The sequence below is a fragment of the Hyaena hyaena genome, unplaced genomic scaffold (genome assembly GCF_003009895.1).
Source record: "Hyaena hyaena isolate Hyena2069 unplaced genomic scaffold, ASM300989v1 scaffold_274, whole genome shotgun sequence".
Lineage (NCBI taxonomy): Eukaryota > Metazoa > Chordata > Mammalia > Carnivora > Hyaenidae > Hyaena > Hyaena hyaena.
Window position 1 is genome coordinate 2,101,355 of NW_024080907.1, and position 24,253 is coordinate 2,125,607.

Below are 24,253 nucleotides of genomic sequence, written 5' to 3' on the forward strand. Positions count from 1 at the left end.
TGATGGCTTTCAATTATCTAAATCTGATTTGGGGACAGAGCTTCCCCAGTAATTTCAACGGTAAACTTTCACAGGCTACAACACACATACACGCGGAAACTCAGGATGCTGGTGTATAAACCTGGACCAGTCTCAAAGTCAGGCCTCTAGTTATTCCACAGCATTGGCGTGAGTCTGTGCCACAACCTTATTTGCACAAACCCAATGACACACATGCATGCATGTGCACACACACATGCACATACAAATAGATGCTTCTGTTTTAGCCGGCATTAACCCGATTTCCAACCCATGCAGATTTCCCTTTGCTGGATTTGGGTTTGCCGGCTGGGTACACTGCCTGTGAGCTCAGAGCAGCTTTACTTGGCTCCAGCAGGGGAAGAAGGGAGCCTGTGATTTCTATTTGGGACATGAATTACCTTTAAGTGTGCCTAATGCTTAAATATATGGATTCAATAAAAAGCACCATATTTTCCCTGGAATCAGCAAGAAACTGATATGACAAATTTTTATCCCAGCGCTGTTTTAAGGATCCAAGATTTTCCAAGAAGAGAGAAAAAATCCTTTTTATATGACTTGTGAGAAGTCATTATTTTTGTTCCCTTTGATTGCAGTTACCTCCACTTTTCCACCCCAGAAGACAAAGTATAATACTGTCCTCCAGGAATTCCCAGAAACTTTTAGTACTGTCTCTTGCATTGACTTCACTCTTGGCTCAGGAAAAAAATAAAAAATAAAAGCTGGACTCCCCCCCCCCCCCCATGAAAATGCCCAGAAAGCCAGGCCCTGGGGAATCAGTGGGTCTGCTGGGCCAGACCCAGGTCCCTGAGTCGCATTGTTGGAATGACTCTGGGAGCAAGACCCACCATGTAACGGAAAAGCATGGGGAATCCCACTGTGAAGGCTGGAACCACATCCTACAGCTTCAGAGCTGGGGCAGGCTAGGGCTGGGTCCATCCATGGCACCCAGGAGTACCTTCACCTCCCTCCCTCATCTCTGGGTCCCTGAGTGGGACTGAATCTAGGTTGGTTGGGCTGGTTGTCTTTTTTGCCAGAGACAGAGTTAGAAACTTCTCTGAGATATCCTAAGGGGCCCTGCTGCACTGTCAGCTCAAACCCCAAGCCGTGAGGAATAAGCAGAGAGACCAATTAGAAAGAGAAGATCTCACTCCATAAGAATGATCAGTGGTGCTCCCATACAGTTTATAGGGGTTGCTAATCAGTTAGCTGCTCTGAGCTCAGCTCTCCTAACCTTAGGACAGACGATGGATTTAAGAACAATGGACACACAGCAGCACCGCCATTTTCTTCACGCCACCCCCATGCCACAGCTAACGCTGGAGGCCTCGGAGCAGCAGGGCCACCGGGGACCTTGTTAGACTTACCTCACCCATTTTTAATCTTCCTCTTAATCCTCTCAGCACCTTGGTCTGTACCACTGTCGCCACTTATTTTGAAGCATTCTTTCCCAAATATGTGTTTTGCCCTGGGTTTATCACTCACTCAGAGCCTCCATTTTAGCAAACACTATATTAGACGCTGAGGCTAAAGAGCCACCTTGCTCCCACGGAGCCCACACCCTCCTTTTCCTTCAGAACAAAATCCCTTAAACCGGGGAGCAATCCTAGAAATTTCTATGTCCCCCAGTGGGCCAATATAGGGTGACAGACCCAGAGTCCTGTGTGTTGATGGGTTGCATGGTTGTCTTGGATCAACTGCAAAGAGGAAGTCTGAATTGGGAAAATGGCTAAGTGAATGCATTAGAGCTGCCCTGTCCCATATGGTAGCGACTAGCCAGGTGTGGCTATTTAAATCTAATTAAAATTTTAAAAAATTCAGTTCCTCAGGTGCACTAGACATTTCATATGGACTATGCAGATACAGAACACTTCCAACGCAGAAAGTTCCACTGGACAGTCCTGTTCCCGAATCTCCTTCACAATTCAGGTTTTCTTTCAAGGTGCCAAGCACAGTGTCCCTGTGACATCACTGGTATGCCCGGGACAGCCTCCAACTGACTTCTCTGGTCTGGCAAGATCTCTTGGGAGAACCACAGCCTACCTCAACACAGCATTTAAGTTGTGCCCTGCGACCTTCTCCTGTTTAGCCCCTTTCTCCCCCCCATCCTTCAAGGTGCAACTCAAGTGCCCCATCCTCTCCTTTTCCCTAACTCTCCCAGGCTTCCTCTTCTCAGAACAGGTGGACTTGCTTCGATAGCACACAACCCAGTTGACCACATGTGTCTTGTATTGCTCTCTACAGAGCTGTCCCACAGGGTTGCACAGACTGCTGACTGCATGTAGGTGTTGGGTGGAGGTGGCCCATGGGGACTGAGATTCAGCCCACCTTCCATTTGCCAAGCTGTGTGCTTTGGCATGGGTGTGTCCCCCCCAAGGAACGGTGTGTGCCCTCTTTTTAGTTTGTGTGAAGCTGTCACATGGGCTGGTGGCAGCCTCGGTTCTCTGACCATCCTGCGGACATGGGGCTTGTCTGCCACACAAGATGTGATGTCTGGGAAGGAGGCAACAGGTCTTCTCTTAGATCACTGGTCACACCTCACTCAAGGCTATATTCCACAGATACAAGGGAGCCACACAGGGCGCTCCAGGAACTTACGGTTCTGGTGACTTTTGGTCATGTTCTCTGAGTCCAGGGCATGGTAGAACTCATAGGCTGAGCGGCCAAGCAGCTCCTCAGGATGGTAACCGACCAGCTCTGTGATTCTGAATTAAAAAAAAAAAAAAATTACGTGGGAAGAGACACTATATGAATGTGGGCGGGGGCTCAAGGAGCTAAATCCGGGAGGTAAATCAAATGCACACATTCTGATGAAAACACTCCAGGCTTCCTGGTCACACTGTTCATCCAAGTTAAAAAAAAAACATGGTGGCCAACCTGCAGTTGTGGCTCCACCCAACCTCCACTCTTCCTGTACTTCCTGAACTCAGGTTTGGAGAGTCAGGGAACCCCTGTGCCCCAGCCCCAACATACACACACACCCAGCCTCCCACAACCCCTGGACCAGGCTCTCCCACCCATCTCTCATTCTCATGGGCTCTCCCACCCATCTCATTCTGCAGATGAGGGAGCAGGGATCCACAGAGAGCAGACAAGTGTCCAGGAACAGACCAAGAATGAAAACCAGGGCTCCCCATGGCCGGCCCAAGCTTGTGCCAGTACAGGGTGATATAAACCACAGTGAAGACGATGTGGCGTCAAACTGGGAAAAGTGCAGAGTCGGCCTTTGTCTGCATGTTGGGCAGTGACTGAGGGGGAGAGTGGGCGGGAGACCCCGTCTCTGCTTGATCTTCACCTTTCCAAGGGCTCTTCCTCAGGCCCTGCCTGGTGACCTCAGGTACCTCTTGGACACTAGGCTTGCCTTACATGGTACTTTACCTGCCCCTACCTACTTCAAGGAAAGGGGGGGACTGAGTGGGAAGTGCTGAGAGGAAGAAATATAAAAGCAGCGTGGTGGAAAAGTGCCTCCTCATTACACTCTGATAAATGGGCAGCTCTGAAATGACAGAGCTCGGCTGTCCCAAGTGTCCCTGTCTTCCCCTGTAAGGGGTCTGGGTTTGACGGGAAGTGGGCAGAGAGCAGACAAGTGTGGAGAACCACGAAGTGTCACGTAACACTCTTAGGACTCTTCGCTCTGTACCAGAACCACTGAAATAAAGAAGTCCTGCCCAAGAACCACCAGATTAGCTGCTTTCCCACATCACACCTAAATATTATATTTCTTGTCATCTTTATTATCTCTGGCAGCTTTTCTAATGGGCTCATTGTCTTGTTTAATTGGCCTACCACAAGTCAGAAGTGGGGCTATGTTCTTACGATTATGAGCTCTATTTCAGAATGCATGACTTCTGAGTAAAACCCCATCATCTCTCCACTTTGGAAATTAATAACACGGAGGGGAATGCAGAAGCAGAGAGCAGACATAGCAGCTCCTTGATTCCCCGTCCCTGTTCTCTCCCACCTCTGAAGGGCCTTTGCACATGTCTTCCAGAACAAATCATCCTAAAATATTACCTCCATCTTGTCGTTCCCCTATTTTAAGCATTGACAGCTTTTCATATCACCATCTGCTATCAAAGACGGTCATCACCACGATCAAGAGTAAATATACCCTGCCCAACTTCAAAGACCCCCCGTGGAATCTGGTCTCCAGCTTCCCAAGCAATGTGATTTCCAGCTAACCTGCAGCGTGTCCTACACCCCGTGCCCTGGCAGATTGCTCTCCTCAAAGTGCCCCACACCTGGCAGACCCATTCTTGCTGCAGAGCCTTGATGCCTTCTCCTCCCCTGATGACTGCAAGGCCAGCCCCAGGCCTGGCCCTCTCCATGGAGCCCCAATTCCCCCAGCCCTCACCGATGTCACCTTCTCATGGAGTCCTAATAGGTGAACACAACATCACAAAGAATTACCTACATCCTAGTCTGCCTCCCCCTGAACTCAGGGACCACTTCCTCCTTTGACCTTTCCTACAACAGGCACTTGATAAATTCTTGAGTAGCTGAGTGGTGGACTGATTTTCTCTTAGGACCTAAGGTACAACAAGAGCCCTGTCCACTCCAGCACCGCTAAGGAGCTGGGCAATAAAGCTCAACTTTTTCTCCCAGAACACAAGTAACTGTCTCAAGGCATGTCAGTGCAAGCGCACGCATGTGGGCGCGTGTGCACACACACACGCACACAACTCTCAGCAGAACCACTTGTGGTATTCAATCCATCCTTTCTCCATTCTGGAAGCTGTGGCTGGCGTGGTCACTGGTGAGACTCAGGGGTTAAAGCCTTGGTCAGATAAGGGGGGGCAGCCCAACAGGGCTGAACCGCTCAGGCCTCAGCTGATTCCACCCCCATGGAGATTTCTCCAGCAAGATCCCGGCAGTTCACTTGTGCCAGCCAGCTGGTCTCCCACCCAGAGGATCTGTGCCTCACTTGGCCAGGAGCAGAGAAGCCTCTAAACGTGTCGGCAACAGACATGTTCCTTGGCAGCCTGACCCTGGGGCTGGTGGCCTCAGCACCATAGCAAGGTGGAGCCTGGGGGACAACACAGAGATGGCAGAACAGTGCTGGCCCTTCCTTCCCTGCAACCACACAGCTTTCCTGTCAGGTCTGGGGCCTTTTGAGCATAGGCCTGGGGACAGGAATTATACCAGTGCGCCCTGCTGACACTGGACCGGCCATTAACAGGCTTGCCGGTTTGCCAGATAAATTGCTTGTGTTTCTGGACAGGGCTAGAATTTTCTAGAGACCCTCAAAAATGAGGCCATCATGGAAAGGATTGGATACCACTCCCTGAAGAAATTAATTTTTCTTTCAAGATTAGAATCTCTAAAATGTTTAAAGTAAATTTTTTTTATAATCAGCCTCATAATAAAACATTTTAAAAATCTAATTACTTTACCATGCATTCAAAGGCACACAATGGGCATGTTTTGGAAGGAGACAAACAAATGTAGATTTCGGAATTGCCAGCTAGCTTCCCAGGAGTGGCCTTCTCGTTTATCTTGTCAACTAAAATAAATATTTAATGTCTCTTTCATTCCTTTAAACAGACTACTATAAAAACTGGGAAATACACATACCCCAAACACAATTGAAGAACATTCGAGTTGTCAAACTTCACAAAGCCAGGAAACCCCAACTTCAAGCTAATGGTCATTCCCCTCCATCTGCAGGCACGCAGACGCCAGTGGGGAGGTTAATGAACCCGGCTTGTTTATAGGGTCAGCTACGACAGCACAGAAGGGCTTTTGCAGCTCATTTCCCTGTGTCCCAGAGAAGCCTGTGGTGCTGGGCTGTGATAACGGTTTCATCTGCTCTCTCCATCAGGGGCAGGGAAAACTATTTTTTCTTCCTTTCTAATTAAGAGCCCTGACTCACTGGGGGAAAAAATCAGTCTGGGGTCACCCATGAATTTAACAAGTCAATTTGGCAGGGCTATTCTGTTTTAGAGAAGAGGAGGGTGTAAAAGGGCTTAATTGAACAGATTTCAGAAGTGAGAAGAGGAGAGGTCACTCGTTAACAATAAAGTAGCAGAAGAACCAGATCAAGGATGAGGCACAGAGACGGATACATAGATGGGCAGCCACAGGAGGCAGAGACAGAAGAAAGAAAACAGAAAACACAGAGGGAGAAAAGCCATTAGACTGTGAAGTGTTATGCCAAGTCAGTATGTGGGTCAGATCGCCCGGCTCTGGAGTTCAGAATTAGATGTGTCTTCATAATGTAAAATGACAGTGACACATTGTCCTTCAACTGTTCTCTACCTTTAAATGCTCACAAGTTCTTTTTGACATGGATTACCTGTGTCCGAGTGCCAGGAAGAAAATTACTCTTTTGGTACCGTGCCCAAGTCGTTGCCTCAGTGGGCACCGGACACCCAGCCAAAGCCCTGAGATGGCCTGCTCCTCCTCTGGGTAACAGTGCTACCCCATGTGCATGGGGGACAAGGCAGCAAACTCCTTGACTTTAGACACCACTGCCTGGAGTCAGACAAGGTTTGGCCTCCGTTTTTACCCCTGCTTCCTGCGCAGGTAAAGGATTTGCTAAGTCAATTAATCATGTACACAAGATGTTTAGAGGGTATTTGAAACTATTTAAGAGGATAAAAGTTTTAAGGACTTTGTAACCACCTATTTGGTTTCCAAAGAATGCATGTGCTACTAAACCATACTTCTAGTAAAGTCTGTTTTCTCTCCTTCTACCCTTTCTGGCTGTGGTCGTTCTCCGGCAACCTGATTCACCTCAGTTTGGCTACTACAGAGGTTTAGAAGCCTTGGAGCTGCATTTCCTTAATAATATCCAGACTGCTCATAGACTCAGATTTCAATGTCTCCTGCCTTCATATACTTTTATCCAGATTTTATTTGCTTTACATGGTAGCCCTTAAGCCTTGTGTTTTCCTCAAATATTCTGTGGCTATGGGAAATCTATACAACCAGCTCTGTAGTTAAGGGGCAGTTTTCATCTTGTTGGTGTGATGTGCGACAGGTGTGGTGACTTTATACCTAGAAAGACCGCCCTGACTCCGTCCTGGGCTGACCCTGCTCTGAGGGCCACCAAACGCCACAGCTGCCTATTATTACCTTAGGACCCACAAGCAGCAGGAAGGAATTTGCCTTGAATTGTAGCAAGGGAGGAGCAGATCATGTAGAGGGAATATTTTTTGAGTTAGGAGGTTGATTCAGCTTCGTAGTAAACTGGAAAGAGAGTTTGTAGGGATGCCTCCTCCAGGGAAGTCCCTCAACCAGGCCAGGCAGGATACTGTATAAGCATGTCTCGTACATATGCTCAAACTCTGGGCTGATTTCAGAAATTGTCATTTGGAGGAGACACAGATGCCCAAGGAGAGCACTTAAAGCTTCTTCTCACTCAAAGATGTAAAGAAATTCACTATACCCTCTTCTATGAGATGCGAGCAGAAAGGCTAATAGTGTGTAGGGTGCAAAGATGCTTACAATACACTTGATATGGTACTAAAAAAACCACTACGTATAATGTATTCATTTGAAAGACCACTCTCAGTTTTCAAATGCCACCCACCCTCTAAGTACAATAATTTATTAAGTGTATCTCATGATACAATGAAAGTAAATAATCTTTTACTGTTAATTTCACTGAAATTAGCCATTTTTTTCTCAGATTCCAATACTCTGCCTCCCAGGTGTTTTGATGTGTATGTATTTCATGACTCATGGCTCTTTATAATTTTCTCCACTCACATTCTCTTTGTGATCCCCAATTTTCTCACTACTGTTACCTTTCCTATTCCCAACTTTTTTTAAATGCTTATTTATTTGTGAGAAAGAGAGAGTGCATGTAAGAGTAAGAGAGGGGCAGAGAAAGGGGGACAGAGGAGTCAAAGTGGCTCTGTGCTGACAGCAGTGAGCCGAATGCAGGGCTTGAACTCACGAACCATGAGTTCATGACCTGAGCCAAAGTCAGAACCTCAACCAACTGAGCCACCCAGATGCCCCCGTCTTTTTTTACAAAACGAATTCATCATAATTTTGACCTGCAGAATTTGAAACACAGGCATCTTAATTTACCCAGTTACACCTCATGTTGTCTTAATCCAATGCCTTCAAATTCTTTACCTGTAAAGATTACATAAGCCTCTTTGTTCATCTGAAATTTTCACTGTAACCTTGATACCATATTCTCTCTATTGATACAGAGCCTATCCACAATCTGCTTTTACCTCTCAGACACAAGAACACTCATGCACAAATCTCAGTAGGATTATGTGAATAACAAAGTCGGTCCCACCTCCCTGGATACCTGGCTCCCTTGACAGTGACTCCCTGTCACCACTAGGTGGCACCTCCACACGAATTTAAGAACCACCCCCTATTAGAGTCTAACTACTTGGGAATAACCTCTATCCCCCTTTCCAGTGAACGGAATGCTGTTTTGTGCCATCTACTGCAGTTCATAAAGTTGCTGCTGTCTCAATATCTAAACTCGTGGAGATCCGGAACCATCTCTGTTTACTTCTTTGATAGAATGGTCTCCGGCATAGGATCAGGCACATAGCACATGCTCAGTAAGTAACAGCTGGCTCACCGGTTGCTCAGTATTTTAGGGAATGGAGGAGAGTGGCTCTGTGGGAGTCATATATAGAGACAGAGTGTTGGTCATCATGATAATCATGACATCAGGACATTCCTTCCTTAACCTTGCCGCCACTTTGCTCCCCTTGTCAAGAGCAGTCAGCCACACATACGTAAATGTGACTGACATAAAGCGTCACAAAATTTACTTTTGAAAATGTTTACTCTTTAGATAACTGATGCAAGACCTAATACGGTACTCTGACCCTTTAGGAAGAGGCACGGGACCAATGAATTCTGAGTCATCTGCTTGTCTCTATTCAGCTGCGGCTGCCTCAGAGCCGGGTGTCTGGGTCCCACGGCCTCTGGGAAGCCAGAAGGTAAATGTGGGATTACAGCCTGCTTTTCTCCCTTCTTCCTGCTTTATTTCTCTCCCCTCTCCCTTCTCCTCTTCTCCAACCCCCTTTTCTTCTTTTGTTTGATTATCATCAGCCTGTGGTCTTCATACACCGAAGAAAAAGTACTCAACCAGCTTTAAAAAGTGATTTTGTGGATTCCGATTGTCTTATATTTTCATCAGATCCTTTCATTTTTCCTTATGGGAAAGTAATTCCCTTGGTGGGAAATCATAGCCCCTCAGAGTGTGTTAGATGTCATCAAATCTAGGGAATTCCTAAATTAAACGGGAAATGGAGAGTAGTCACACACACACCCAAAAGCTATCATATGTAAGTGTTGGTTTTTGAAACACTGATCTCAGAAGGGTAATAAGGAGGCAGAGACAGAGGCAGAGAGGGAGAGAGAGAAGAGTGTGTGCCTGCATGCGTGTGTGTGTGCGCGCGCGCACCTTTCCCTATTCTAACGAAAGAGCAAAAACAAAACAAGCTACCAAACCCAGAAAATTCCAGTCCTCATCAAAGCAATAGAGAAATAGCACTTAAGGATTAAGGACTTAAAATAGTCACTTTATAAACTGTCTAAGCCGTGTCTGTGCCCTTGTTAACTAATCTGCTAATCGGTTAAACACAACTTCCGTGAGGCACAGCATTCTGTATATTTAAAGGGCCTCTGTATTCATCCCTCCAGCCCACTGAACTCAGAGCTTGGGCCATGTAATTAGGTTTGTTGAAAGGCAAGATTTTGCTGAAAATGCAATGTGTCCAGCAGAACTTAGAAGCACTATCCCCCTCCACACTCTGAGTCACAAAGCTCTAAATCACAGGTTCCTTGCAGCCAGTATCGACTCTACCTAGAAGCCCTGAGCCGGAGTAAGCAGTCAGCACAGGGGAGCTCTCCCCACTCTGGGTCCACTTCCTCCTCAACCGCTGTTGGGCCAATTCCTCCTTTTTTGTCATCTCTTCTTTTATCCAAAGCAAAGCTGCTTTCAGGAAATGACCGGAGACCCATTCAAATCAGGGAATGAGCGGAGGACAACCTCAGATTACTCTTTCTGGAAGATTTTTTTTTCTTCACTTTAACAAGGATAAAGGTCTTAAGCTTTAAAAAAAAAAAATCCCTCTCTTCTATTAACTAGAGATGCTGCATTGTTTTCTCGGACTGCAGGCTTTTTCTAGAGCTTGTGGGGTCACGTCAGGGGTGAGCTTCACTCACAGGGGCTCCCTGCACCTTGCAGGACCCCAGGCACCAGAGCCCCGCCCCACCCCAGAGCCCAGACATGGGGGCTGCTCAGTGGGACTTCCCATGTCATCTCGAGAGACTAGAGACAGGTGCACGTTACAGGCCTGTGTCTTCGGCCCAGAATATTCCTTTGAATGCAAAGGCCCCATCTGACAGATGACCTTACACACAACAGGGATTTCTCAAATGCCTGCCTTTGGGACAATCTTTATCTCCAATCTTCATCCTGACCACAATAATGACACTATTAACCACTGTAATCAACACTGACTGTGTCAGAGTTCCAGGACAAAAGTCTTCACATGTGGCATTTTCTCCCTATGAGGTTAGAGCACTTCTTTCTTTAAATTTTTTTTTACTGTTTGTTTATTTTTGAGAGAGAGACAGAGCACAAGTGGGGGAAAGGGGGAGAGAGAGGGAGGGAAACACAGAATCCAAAGCAGGCTTCAGGCTCTGAGCTGTCAGCACAGAGCCTGATGCAGGGCTCGAACTCACGATCCGAGAGCTGAGCTGGCCTGAGCTGAGGTCGGTCACTTACTGACTGAACCACCCAGGTGCCCCAAGCACTTCTTTCTACTTAGAGTATTACCTGCCGCCTCTAAGATCCTGGGTCCTCGTGCCATGGCTGTCAGAAGAGGGGGCCAGGAATGACTCAAGGACCCTCTCATGAAAGTCCTTCAATTGTGCCTCGAGTGGAGGCCCATTCTAAGAAGGGGCATAGGCAGTCTTAGGCACTCTTTCAACAACTTATAATAAAGAACAATTTAGCATGAGGATAGCAGCTCACACTGAACATTTCCTATTGGACTTGATCCTAGGCCATCCCTTCAGAGCTGACACTCTGAAGCACGTCCCTCTCCTGTAGGAGAGTTTCCAGTGGGGCCTGGTTTCGGGGGTTAGAGTCTAGCTTAGCTTCCTCCATCAAAAGGCCTTCAAAATTAGCCTGGACAGTGGCAGGAATGAAGATGACACAGCAGGAACAAAGCCTGAAGGAAGAGCTCATTAATGGAAGAGAACAAGGGGAAGGCGCGCAGCCATGGGGCAGTTTCCAGGCCAGTCCCTGAAGCTCGCAGCTGGCCTCTGAACTGGGAGTGCTGATGGAGATCTCTAGACTCCAGTCTCCCAGAAATGAGGCTCCGAGAAATTTGCTCAGGACTCAGGAGCCTGACACATATGCGGAGGACTACGTACACAAACACAGCAGTCAACAAGGACAACGGAGCCACACAGCAGAAAGGCTCTGCTGTTAGCCCCTGACGTCGCAGCAATGGGGAACCACCAAATAGGGTGTTCGGAGCCCCTTAGCTACACTGAGGGGATGAAACAGTGACATAGGCCCACACACTGGTGCCCAGCAATGCAATGTTCCTGACCCAGACCCATAGCTTTCCCACAGGCATGGCCACGCACACATGCCCGTGTGGGTGAGCCCTAGCCCTGCTACGGCACACGCACTCTGGGGCCCCCACCTGTCATCACAGTAGGTGAACTTCATGTCCATGCTGTGGCGGCTCAGGAAGGTCTTGCTGTCCAGGGGGATGTCCATGTGGGATGGGTGCTGGATGGGCTCGCACATGATGATGAGGCAGGAGAGCAGGGGCTCTTTGAAGCTGCAGAGACCACTGTGAGGGGGGCAGCTGTTGTATACCTTCACTTGGCCGGTGCAGTGCAAGACCTGGAGACCGGCCACGGAGGGGTCAGACGTGGGGCCAGCGGCGCGGGCGCGGGGGCGGGGCGGGGGACGGGAGGACTCCGGCTCCAGCCTGCTGTCATCCTACCTTCCAGGTGGCTGACTTGAGGTTGACGGTCCGGCCTCTGTTGGTGACTGTGCACTTCATCCTCATGAAGAAGTCCCGCTCTGTGGACATGTCTTTGCCCTTCTTCCCAAAACCAGAGCCTGAGGGGGGAAGAGTGGAGGGAACCAGGTGACTTTGAGTTTTATGTGTATATGCAGAAGAGGGGCCCTGAGGCAGTGTTTCCGGGCAACGAGGACCTGCTCCCTTAGCACCTGTAGGCCTGCTGTGGGGGCTCAGGACCATCTCGGCCTGTGGACTAACGTTGTCTCATCCCTGGCTGGTCTCTCCAACTGGAGTATAAGCTCCAGAAGGCTATTCCACCATTTTGTTTCCCACTGCGCCCAGTACATCTGTGCTCACTGCAAGGTTGCGAAGCAAGCAGTGACTAGTAGCCGTAATCTCGGCACGCCTCTCCTGGGTCAGGCCCACGTCCCCTAGAAGGAATTCTAAGGCACAGTCTGGGCGAGACCCAGTCCCCTCAAAGGGGTAAATCTCTCAGATTAGAAATGTCTCTCAGACACAACTGTTTTTTCTTCACCCCTGCCCCTCAGTAATTTGATCCTCCAGGGCCCTATTTCCAACCTGAGGTAGTTGCATTCAGGATGCCACGCCACCAGCTTTCCCCCTAAAGTAACCTATGTCAGGGCTCAAGAGAGACCTCTGGTCCAAGCCTCCTGGGTTTGGGGTGCAAGTTCACTTTGAAGATGACCCCAACACGGATCTTATCCTTTCTTGGCCAGAATTAAAGAAATCACCAGGACCAACACCACAGCCTCCTTCCCCATAGTCTCCAGATGCTGCCCACACAGGACTTCTCCCACTTTCCACAGAATAGTGATGAATGCAGTGAGTACCAGCCGAGTCCCCCTCGTCAGTGCTTACATTCTGCCTACACCACCACCATCTCCAACTTGGACCTTCCCAGGTACACTCCTGCCCCCTGCCCAGCATCACAGAACAATCCAGAGCCTTTTTTCCTCCAAATAGTCACAGCCCTCCATAAACCTCTAGAGGGCCATTGATTTATCTGATTGATGTATCCTCAAAGGACTGTGTCAAATGAAGTTTTGGGATATCTGAATCTATATTAAGCATCCCTAAGAGATGTGTAGCCCATGAAATAAGAGAACAAAAGTGTTGTGTGTGTGTGTGTGTGGTTTTTTTTAAGAGAGAACATTCCTCTTAAAACCTATAAAACCATCTCTCCAGAACTTAATGTTTCCTACAATTTTAATTTTCATTGGTGGGGTCTACATATCATGAGATAGTCTTGTGTCCTGGGGCCTAGATCCACCATTAAGACCCGTTCAGGTGCTGCTGATAAGTGCACTGGAGGGACTCATTTGTGGCTGTGCCATACTTTACTATTGTGGCCTCCTAACTTTGCTAACCTCTAGGTTCTCCCCATTTTGCCATTTAATTAATCTCCGTAAACATAGCTCCGATCAGACTACCCCATCCCCACTCAAAAACTTTCAAAAGCTCCCCTCTGTCTATAGGATAAAGTTCGAGGCCCTCCACCAGGCCTTCAAAGCCTTCCACAATCTGCCTCATGGCCTTATCTCCTTCTCGGTGTTCATGCTAACCCTTTGCTTCCAGATCGTGAGTCCATGCAGGCCGGCACCTTCAATGAGGATTTGCTGATTCATAGACTTGATCCCAAGCCCTTGACATACGGACCAAGTGACCTAAAGTTCTACTCAGATAAATAGAGTAGAATCATGCTATGAATCACAGTACTTGCGAGTGGAAGGTCCTAGACTTTGCCTGGTCCAATACCATCAGTCTGAAAGGAGAGGCTGTGGGGAACAGAGCAATGAAGTGGCCTGGATCAGGTCTCACAGTCAGACTGAGACTAGGTCAGTGGCTGAACTCAGCCTGACAACCTAAGGGCTGACGTTTCTGGGTACAGGGTAGGAGACTTTTCATTTCGCAGGTTTCCAGCACCTGCTTTAGAAAGAGATTCAGAAAGTCTGGTGCCCCTTTCCTCAGAGAACAGACAAGATCTTTCAGCAGCGCAGATAGGACACTGGTGAGCCTGTGGAATGCTCGCCAGCCTTTGTACTCTGAGCCAGGTGGACCAAGGCCCTGAGGTGGGAGAGCAGAGGGGCTGGGTGAGAACCCTAGGGGGATGGGGTTAGAATTCGCACTTTGCAGGCTCCGTCTGTAGGAAGGGTGGAGGCGGGCCTGCGAAGCGCCCGCTCCTGCGGTGTGTGCGGGAACAGCAGCCCAATCTTGCAGGCTTGGCGCTGCCTCTGTCACTCAGGCTGGACGAGTACATACCCCACGGCAGCGACAGGTGAGAGATGTTACAGGGGATGGGCTGCTGTGGGCACCATCTGCCCAGGACAGTGACGGAATCTCCCAGAAAGTCATGGAGCCCCATTTCTGCACGAAGCTTCAGGTCTCTCGACAATATCCTCAATTTGTGCCTGTGCCTGGAGGTCCCCAGTTACAAGACACGAAGCAGTAGCTCCGATTGTGCTTGCAAAGTGATTTCAGCTTACATGGGTCCTTTTGTCCACGGTATCTGCTGGATACCCCCACAGGCAGGATACAGTACGGAAGAGCTTTCCATCTTGTCTCCATCAAAAACTCCCTGTTGTGCATCTCATCACCAGGGGACCAGATCCACTCCTTATCTAGTCTCCAAAGGTGGCCCCCATGAACCACACTTCCCGATACCCCGTAGCCTGTGTATTCACCTCCCACATAGAGCAGGGACTGGCTTATAACTCCCTCTAACAACAGAATGGGGCAGGGTGACACGGTGCAAGTTTCAGGACTAAGGCTTTGGAAACTTTGGCAGCTTCTGCTTTTGCCCTTTGGGAGCCCTGAGCTGCTGTGTCAGAAAGTCTGGAGAGGGAGAGGCTCTGAGACCCCATGGCGAGGTCCAGCTGAAGGAGGTCCAGCGCTGCCGGTGGCCCAGCTGAGTGCCAGCCTCCAGCTACTGGCCACCAGGGCCCGGACGAGTGGGGGACCCATCCTCGTTATTCCCTTCAGTCCAGCCCCCAGACAATGGTAGCCCAGCTGATGTCACGTGGAGCAAAAGAACTGGCCACAGAACCCACAGAATATGACAAGTAATAAGATGATCATTTCAGCTGCTGTGCGCTGGGTGCTTTGTTACACAACAGGTAAGAGCAATAGTTTCCATGAACATCTGGGCACAGACGAGTGTACTGGTTTGTGTGGCCCCATTTGGCAGAGGTGCTGGCTTCGCAGGTGGTGAAACCTGCTAGAGACGGTGTCCTAACCCAAAGGACTGCCCTACTAGCATGGCATCAGGCCCCACGAAGGGCCGGCCAGACACAGTTCCGAGTACCATGTCCCTCCTGTGCCTTCCATCTCATGCTGGGCATTTGATGGACGCCAGTTTTTTTCTGGATCACGATGACCACAATCCATCAGCCCTACATTCGTAGACAAAGGGAAGGCATAGACCCTCCCAAGTGATGTAAGAAGGAACAAAAGACAGAGTGAAGAATACTTTACCATTTTTGAGACTCAGGTTCTCACGGATCTCCTCGTGGTCACAGGGATGAGTGAAGTCAAAGATACTGTGTCCTGTTAGCTCCACCTGTTTCAAAAACAAGGTTGGGCTTCATTACTCCTAATGGTGAAGAAGAGGTCTCCAAGAGCCAGCGGAGCTGCCTTCCAGGTTGAGAGAGAGAGAGAGACAGACAGACAGACAGACAGCAGGCTGAATTAGGTCTGCCCAGATCTCAAGCCACAGACACATGGACATAATAAATACAAGACTGCCACTGATGACAGAGAGTGGATTCACAGGGTTGGTCTGTTAATCTAGTCAGCAGACCTGTCCATCAGCAATGCCAAACCCAACACCAGGGGCTGAGAGTGTGTCCCTGAGGCTTGTAACCTGAGATCAGTGAGTGGGGGTGGGCACAGGCTGGGAGAAGTCAGGATGGATGGGACCAGAACCTTCCATTCAGTTCTACCCCCAAATGCAAACACCTTCCCTTTCTGAAAGAGCCAGAGGAGGGCATCACCTGTGTGAGTCCCATGAACTTGCTGATGTTTTCCGACAGGAAGATCATGTCGCCATCTTGGGTCACCACGGCAATGAATCCCTCCAACGCTTTCAGGTACAAGTTGTCCATCTGTTGGTTAGCCTCAGCTTCAGACTCATTTTCAGAGCAAACTGGAAAGAGAGGGGGGGTGTATGGTTTACATGAATGTGGTCCTAAGACAGATGTGACTGGTACAGACGAACACCAGCCAGGGATGGATCAAAAGCATTAAGTGGACTTTTCTGGAAACTCACACTGCCAACATCTAAGTGTCACCACATGCCAAAGCACTACACAGAGTATGGGACTTTGCAGGAGTGTGGCTGTAGTGGCAGCATGCTTGTGGCACCAAGGGTAATGGTGGCAGCTGGCATCATAGACATGACAGCAGTCACAGCAGTACTAGAAACCATAACCTTGACCACTAATGTACATTGAGCAATGACTGTCTTACCAGGTACTGTGCCGAACATACTATCTGACCTTTACAATTCCTGTCTTGTAGGTACTATTCTTTGCCTCATTTTATAGAAGAGGCTGAGAGAGACGCAATCAGTCATTGGCTCGAGGTTATAAAGACTGTGGTTAGCTGGCTCAGATAGCTGCATTCGGCAGTTACACTCCTAACCATTTATAGGCTATGGAGTCAATTAAACGTGGGTTCTATTCCTCCCATTTAGGCTATGACTTTGGCTAAAAACTTCTCTGAATATCAGTTTCCTCATCAGCCACGTGGAAATAATAATTTCCATCTTTTGAGTAGTAAGGACTAAGCAAGTATTTAAGAAGACTAAAACACCACCAATCATTATGATTTTCTCCCTCTGCCATTCCCTCTAGGATAGTACCCCTTCCCCCCAAATTGCTCAAAGCCTACATAGGGGCTGTGTAGCACACAGAGGTACAAATTTAAGTAAAAACTCAGGAGCAGCAGAACTGGATGACCAAGGAGGAATATAGACAGCAAGTGCTCAAGGGTTCAGGGGCAGAGGGGGTCACTTTGGGGTTGTCAGAGACAACTCTTCCAAACAAGGGCAGTTGAGGTGGCTCATAGAAAACAGGGATTCACTCTGTTAGGTGAAAGAACTTTCTGGGCCCCAACAAGTTGGGCAGACACTGGGAAAACACAGAGGTGGCATGGCCTGGAGCAAGCCACTCCCAGGGACTGAGGAGCACCTATCTGGCTGAAGAGAAGGCTCCATTTCCCAGTCTCAGTAACTGGGCTGCTGAGGGGGCCCAGGGTCCTGGAGCAGTGGCATCACAGAGCACTGCTCTGGGAGAATTACCCGGCAATGGCACACTGAACGGTTTGGAGAGAGGCCATGGAGACCAGAGGCGCAAAGATCGCACGAGGAGGCCACCGCATCATTCATGGCGGGCTGCAGAAGTGGTGGCTAGGGGCACCCCGGGGAAGCACCCGCCCCACCACCAACCACTCTGAGCAGCCCTAGCCTTTCAAGTGCACCCCTGTGGCCAGCAGAACAGCCAAGGAGATGCAGACTCAGCTCTTGTCCCACACAAAGCTCCGGGCCCCAGCCCCTTGGCTGTTGTCCTCGGGCTACACGGGCTTTCTTTCAGCCCTGCCTCTCCTACCTCATTACTTAACTCCAAACATACGTTTACTAACAAAACTTTATTCGTCCAGTACAAACATCAAGCCAAGTAGACCTCATTTAACTTACAAGGGGATTAGAGAGTAATTTGTCCCTTAGAAAAAGTGAAAACTCACTTAACTAAAAGGAGTCTTCCAACATGAGACTGTTCTGGGGAATGGGAAATGAAGTTAGATTTACAGCCCACTTGGCAAGGAACGCATGGATACTGTGAAATGAAGTTTGGTTTAGTTTGGTTTTATTTGGTTCTCTTTTCCCTGGAGCCCCTAAATTTAAGCTCTGGGCTATATGCTGTTATTCCTCAAGAAGAACAAATCCAAATTAGGAGATGTTTCTACCAAGGGGCTTCGGTGGCACCCCTGGGGACCAGCCACCTCCAGGACACGGGATCAGGCACACGTGCCCAAGGCACTGAGAGAACAGGCCCATCCAGGCACAGGCTGGCAGCCTTCAGAGCTAAGAGTTGGGCTGCAGACAGTAGTAGCGTGGCTTCCCTTCTGTTTTGCGAAAATGGTGGAACCAATGAGGGAAATTCTTTCCCCTTCACACCCTAGCTAGCCTGGGAGGGGAGACCATCTGGGGACGGCTGATGCCACACGCATACCCACACTCGATCCCTGCATAGGGTTTCTGCCCACCAACTAGTCAGCTGAACTGATGATAATGAGCCAGAGTTCTAGGTATGGATGTCATTACCGCCAATGTTGGGGTTCCGGTCAACAGCCATATTTAACCCGGGGCTTTAGGAGATGGTGACGGAACTCAGCACTTTCACAGTTGAGCGTGCACCAGAGAGAGTCCCCTGCAGGGCTTACTAAAGCAAGCATTTGGGCGCCCAGGGCTACTACATAATTCATGGGCCCCAGGGCAAAGCAAAAATGTGGGACCTCTCATTGAAAACTGAAGCCATCTCCAGAGCCCCTCTCAGTGTGGAGCCCTGGGGGACTGCACAGGGCACACACTCACGAATGTGGCATCGGACAGGCCCTTCCCCACGGATTGCATAGGGCTCGGGTGGGGGCGGAGAACCCGCTTTTCTCACAAGTTCCCAGGCAATGTGGACACGGCTGGCCTTACGGCCACAGGTTGAGAATCACTGCCTCAACTCAAGGTCCTACGAGTGACCCTTAGTGCTGGGAAAACCAAACTGTTTTGGCAGGTGGTGACCTATTTTGGGGATGGGTGAGGAGAGGTTTCCAGCACCATTAAATCACACCAGATAGGTGACTACCTTCTCCGAACAGCAAAGGCCAGCCCTGTGATTCCTGGCCTATTGAGAAGATTTTTTTCCTCCTCAATTTCTTTGATCTCAGTGGCAACACTGACATCAAAATCTGGTGTAATCCCAAGACAGCTCTATTTGGGTTAACTAGGCCCAGAGGAAATAGTTCTGCTTAAAATTTCCTGTTTTTAACAGTTCCAACCTAGCCAAACTGGTTTCCATCCGTGCCCAGTACACTTGCTTCCAGGAGGTGGTGGATTGGCTGTAGCAGCTGGCCAGCCGGCCTCTGGGAGGAAGGGAGAGGGGCACTCAGGGACCATGAATGGAAATAGAACATCTTGGGACTGAAATCACAATGGCTGGTGGGCCAGGAAGCCGGCAGGCCAGCCCCGAGGGGCCCCTGGGACAAGCTGGCCTCTTGCCTTTGTGGGACATTTGCTCCTGCAGCACCTGCTTTTCCTCCTCGGGGACTCTGAAGGAACCCGGCCAGCTCGCTTCAGTCTGGAGCCCAGGGTGAAAAACGCAGGGCTGGAGGCACACCTTCACCCTATGGGCCAGGGGCGCATGCATATCACCCTCCACTATCACATTCCTACTGTGTGTCTGCCCTGGGCTAGGCACCAGGCAGGAAATCAGTCAGGCCATCCATTAACAAGTGTCACTATGTACTCAGCCCTGTCCTAGGGAGAATCAGGGATCCTGAAAGGTTGAAGAGCAATCTTTTCTATTCTTTTTTTTAAGTTTATTTTATTGAGAGCAAGCGTGTGCATGCATGCACATGCATGAGCTGGGGAAGGGAAGAGAGAGGAGAGAGAGAGAATCCCAAGCAGGCTCCATGCTGGCAGCCCAGGGCCCAACACAGGGCTCGATCCCATAAAATCATCCTGAGCCGAATTCAAAAGTCAGATACTTCACTGACTAAGCCACCCAGGTGCCCCAAGAGCAATCTTTTTGCTCAAGGAATCTACAGACGGGTGGGGAAGAAAAAGATAAACCACCATAAGGTTATACAACAATCCAGAAGAAATCCTTGGTGCTAAATAAAGAGGAGCCAGCTAGTAGATGTTCACGAAGCCCCCAAAGGGGTCTTTAAGTCACCTGGGGTTCACGGTCTCAGTTGCTCGCTTCCCAGGCCCCTTCGGGGTCTGACCCCCAGAAGAGAGAGGCAGGTCATCAGAATCAGAGGCCCTCTGCTGAGACAGGCACGCTCAGTGTGGGGAGCACAACAAGATTCTTTAATGCTAAAAATAGCTCCAGTAAACAGGCTTTGATGACGACTCCCCACAGCCAGGATATGCGCGGGCTGAGGTTTCGGAGCACTTTTTCCGGAGCACCGCTGCTCATTTCCTTCAGGCAGCACCACCCATGTGGGGCGGGACCCCATGGGCAGCAGGAGCTGGGCATCTGGGGTGAGCGGCGGCGTGGCAGGGCAGACACTGTCGACCAGGTCTCTGAGACCAGACTGTTACAAGGTACTGTTGGTCAGGATGCATTTTTTTTTTCCACCATAGTCATCTTCCCTCTTTATTTCCTACCCTGAAAAGTTCCAGCACTGCTCTGACCATTCCTAAAACCATACTGATGTGATCTTCCCAGTTCACATGTGCTTGGCGCTCACCATTTTGTTTTATTACAGGGCTTTCTTTTTAAAACTAATTCCTCCCCTCCAACTTTCCCAGGTCCATAGACCAACCACTGCTGTCACCAGGTAGAAAGCATGGGCTATCTTCACATCTTTGGCAGAAGGCACTGTGTTTTACCCAATCTTGCTGGCTTCCCAAAGGGCCTTGAACATCCACCATTTGAGATTCATTGCTTTGTTCTTTACATAACTTATTATCCTATCTTACGTCTTTGTATTACCCTTTATAAGATATAGCACATGGCTGGGGTCCAGCGAATACCCCACTTTTTGGTTTCAGTTAAGGGAGTGATCTGAACAAGGTCAGTATCTCCAGAAGAGTTTGTATATTAGCTGCTTTCAGCCATTTACATCCTAGTATGAATCAGCTTCTCAGCTCCTCTCCAGACAGGACAGAAAAAAGCCTTGATGTGGAAGGTGAATGGGGCAAGGAATGAATGAATCGATTCATTCATGCCAACGAATCGATAATAAACCTAACATTTCTCTTTTAAAACCTTGCTACATGATGACCTCCAGCAACTGCGTAAATCAATTTGATTTCACCCTGTATGAGTATGGGGAGGCCAAAACTCAATTTTACAGTGAAAAGCCGATTTTGCATATTTACTGCTGTCTGAGGCCCCCTGAACGCAGGAGCTACCCTCATTTGGTCCCGGTTTGCGGGCACCATCTTGAAAGAGGATTTAAGACAATCAAGCAGTACTTCCACTGATGTTCCCGTCAGAGTGTGTTCTGTTCTCGGCCCAGCGTGGAAGCTAATATCATAAAGCTATTGTTTCAGTTTGTTTCCTGTGATACGGATCTCATTGGGCTGTCCCGACTCCCAGGCTGAATTTCTCAGTGCTGAGGTTTTCCTCTCCAACATTCCCACACAGAACAGCCTACTGTGAAAATCAAAGGGAAGCATGTTACTAAGTAAAGCAGAAACTTTTCTAAAGTAAAACCTGGTCTTTTTTAGCCGTTTGAACTCTGAGCTATGCAACTGGCTATTTCCGATTTTAAAGCGAGCCAACCCGGGAGCTCACCTTTGTTAGAAAGCCTTCAACAATGAATCTGTGGTTTGTTTTGACTTGGAAAAACCAGGCTGCTTGGCATTTTGATAGGCGTTGCTGTAAGGTGGGTATAAGAGGACTTTCTGCTGGGTTGCTGTTCATGCCATTTCTCCAGAAGCCTATACTTCGTCTAAATCAGTTTGCTTATTCAAAATGACTTTTATTTCTACGCTGTAACTTGTGGAGAGCCTCCTGTGTGGCAGCCGAGAGGATAAGGGTTTTCTGTCCACTTAGCTCAATCCTCCAAAAGCACTGCCAAGCAAGTACTGTCACCCTACTCGTACAGACGAGAAAGGAAAGCTCGAAGGCAGTGAAGAGATTCTCACAAACTTGGAAAGAAGGCTTCAGTGTGGGTCTGTGTGCCCACAAATCCCACACTCCTCTTCACTGTATTGCATATTTTGAAAAAGCAAAATGTGATTAAAAAAAAAAAATCCTGTCTCACATGCAATTCCTGAAGACCATTTCAACAATCAGTCTAAAGAATGTGCGGCTGGAGCCTGGAAGAGAAGGCAGAGAAAGGGGATGTGGAAAAGCCATCCGCCTCCTCCTCCTCCCCTGGGAAATGCGTGTTTTATGAGAAGTGCTCCATCAAGGACAGCAGGACCCGATGGCCAGATGTAGACACTTCTTATCATTTTCCGTCAGTCCTCTCCTCAGGACGGAGAGGGCCAGAGCTGACATGCTGAGGGCGCTGGTCCATCTGGGGCCAAGCCCAGCCAGAGGGCAGGCAGTTTGTGTGCACAACTTGCAACAGCTCCTGAGCGGGCTGCGTGCGGGCTCCCTGTGGTCCCATCTCCCTGGGTGTCGCCGGCACACGGGGCTCACACCACTCCAGCACACAGGCAGGTGGGTGTGCTCAGGGGACCTGGCCTCTGATATCCAGTTTTCACCAAGCCAACCTCTGACCACTGAGAAGGATGACTGTACGTGGGGGAGCATGGAAATCAAAGCCACACATCATGAGAAAGAACAGACACAAGTCACGGAATGTGTGAGGGCCATCGCTGCACCCCACTGCTCAGGGCTGGCCCCCAGGTGCCTCTGTTCATCTTTGGTTCTCCTACCAAGGAAGAACCCTCCCCTGACGCCTAATCCTCATTGAGGTCTTTGCCTGACGAGGTTTGCACAATGCTTCTGCCCACCTGTGTCCGTCTTTCTCACAAACACAGACTCACGAGGCCTTGCATTGCAGGTGCAGATTCACCAGGTGCTAAGTGTGTGACTTTGAGTGACCTTTTCTGTACCTCACTTCTCCTCATTCTACAAGTTCTGTAATGTTCTACAAGTCCAGAATTAGTTAGAGAGTGTCCCAATGATAATGAATATATTACTCCTTTTGGGGTCTCTGTTGGTGGAGGGATGGGGCTTGCAATGGAAGGAAGCAATAATTTACCCAAAGGAATTAATGTCTAAGAGCAGAATTTCAAGCATCATAACAGGGAAGTTGAGGAGATACTTCTGGGTGTGGGGCAAGCGTCTCTGTCTGGTCATTAAATCCTCCACTGCAGACTCTTTGTATATGTAGAGATGATTCCAACACTCCCAGACACTGCCCTCACCTGTCCAGAAAGAGAAGCCTCTTTAAAAGAAAGAGGTCCACATGTGCCCTCTGATGGGGTCCTCCCAGCCACTGTCCTGGCTTTCAGTAGCATCTGCAACAAACCTGCCATTCCGTGGCATTGTTTCTTTGGAAGTATTTATAGAGCATGACTTTGCCCTTAGTTCTCCCCCTCCTGTCTGCTCTGCGGAGATTCTTTAGATTTGCAGGACAGGGTTAGCACTCCGACCCTTGGACCCACCGAGGTGTCATCCTATTTTCTGAAGGTCTTTCTTTCCCCATATCCTTCCTGTGCTTCAGGGCCCAGAATAGCACATGCTGGTCTGGCCTCCCTGACTTGTGCTGGATTCCCTCTGCTCTGGGTTTCTTTCCCAGAATAGCCCCTTCATAACAGGATGGCAGACTCTACCGGCTCCCAGGCTGGCTCAGGAAAACTGGAAGCCAACCACAAAAGAACCTTCCCCTGCCTGCCTGCCTCCCTGGAGCTCACTGGCTGGGACGCTGCCCACCGCGACGCCTCAGTCGTGTGGAGAGAGGCACTACCTGCCGTCCAGTTTCCTCATGAAACTGGCAGACCAGACCAGATGGGACTGTCACACAGGATCTGAAACTGGAAAACTAACTCCCCAGGCTGCTGCTTTCTGGTCAGGACTCACAGAAAAAGGTTTTTCTGAAGACTGTGAATTTGGAGGGAAAAAAGCCCAAAAGTATGGTGAACTGGAGACTCGCAGTGATGCCAGTCAGGGTGAGGGTGGGCGGGCTCCAGGAAGGCTGTTACCCGCCGAGGACTTGGCGGGGTGAAGGAGCGTGGCCCGCTCAGGTGCCTTACGCACTTGGCCTCCTCTCAGTCCCACAGATGCTCTGTGCGGCAAGTGGCCTGCACCCCTCTCAGAGGCGAGCAGACCAAGAGCAGAGACACCACAGCATCGACCCGGCATCCTGGCTGGGGAGAGGGGAAAGACTACGCGGGCACAGCTGCTGCCCTTCTGGAGAAGGCAGCTGGAAGGTAAGCACGAAAATGCTCTGGAGTGGAGTGTGGCTCTGGCGGCCAGACGGCCAGGCACCCAGGAGTCTGGTGAAAGCTGCTCCTGACGCCCCAGCCCTTTCTGTCCTCAGCTTCCGGGTGTCCA

At 49.4% G+C, this 24,253-nt stretch overlaps 1 protein-coding gene across 1 annotated transcript in view; it reads right to left on the reverse strand.

Moving 5' to 3' along the window:
* The window catches only part of EPAS1 (endothelial PAS domain protein 1), an 84,821-nt gene that overhangs the window by 11,061 nt on the left and 49,507 nt on the right, over nucleotides 1–24,253 (reverse strand). Inside the window, exons 3-7 of the mRNA XM_039245929.1 lie at nucleotides 16,010–16,161; nucleotides 15,492–15,576; nucleotides 11,979–12,097; nucleotides 11,670–11,875; nucleotides 2,617–2,723 (exon numbers count right to left, since the gene is read on the reverse strand). Coding sequence (XP_039101860.1) covers nucleotides 2,617–2,723; nucleotides 11,670–11,875; nucleotides 11,979–12,097; nucleotides 15,492–15,576; nucleotides 16,010–16,161 — 669 coding nt within the window. The remainder of the gene's footprint in view (nucleotides 1–2,616; nucleotides 2,724–11,669; nucleotides 11,876–11,978; nucleotides 12,098–15,491; nucleotides 15,577–16,009; nucleotides 16,162–24,253) is intronic.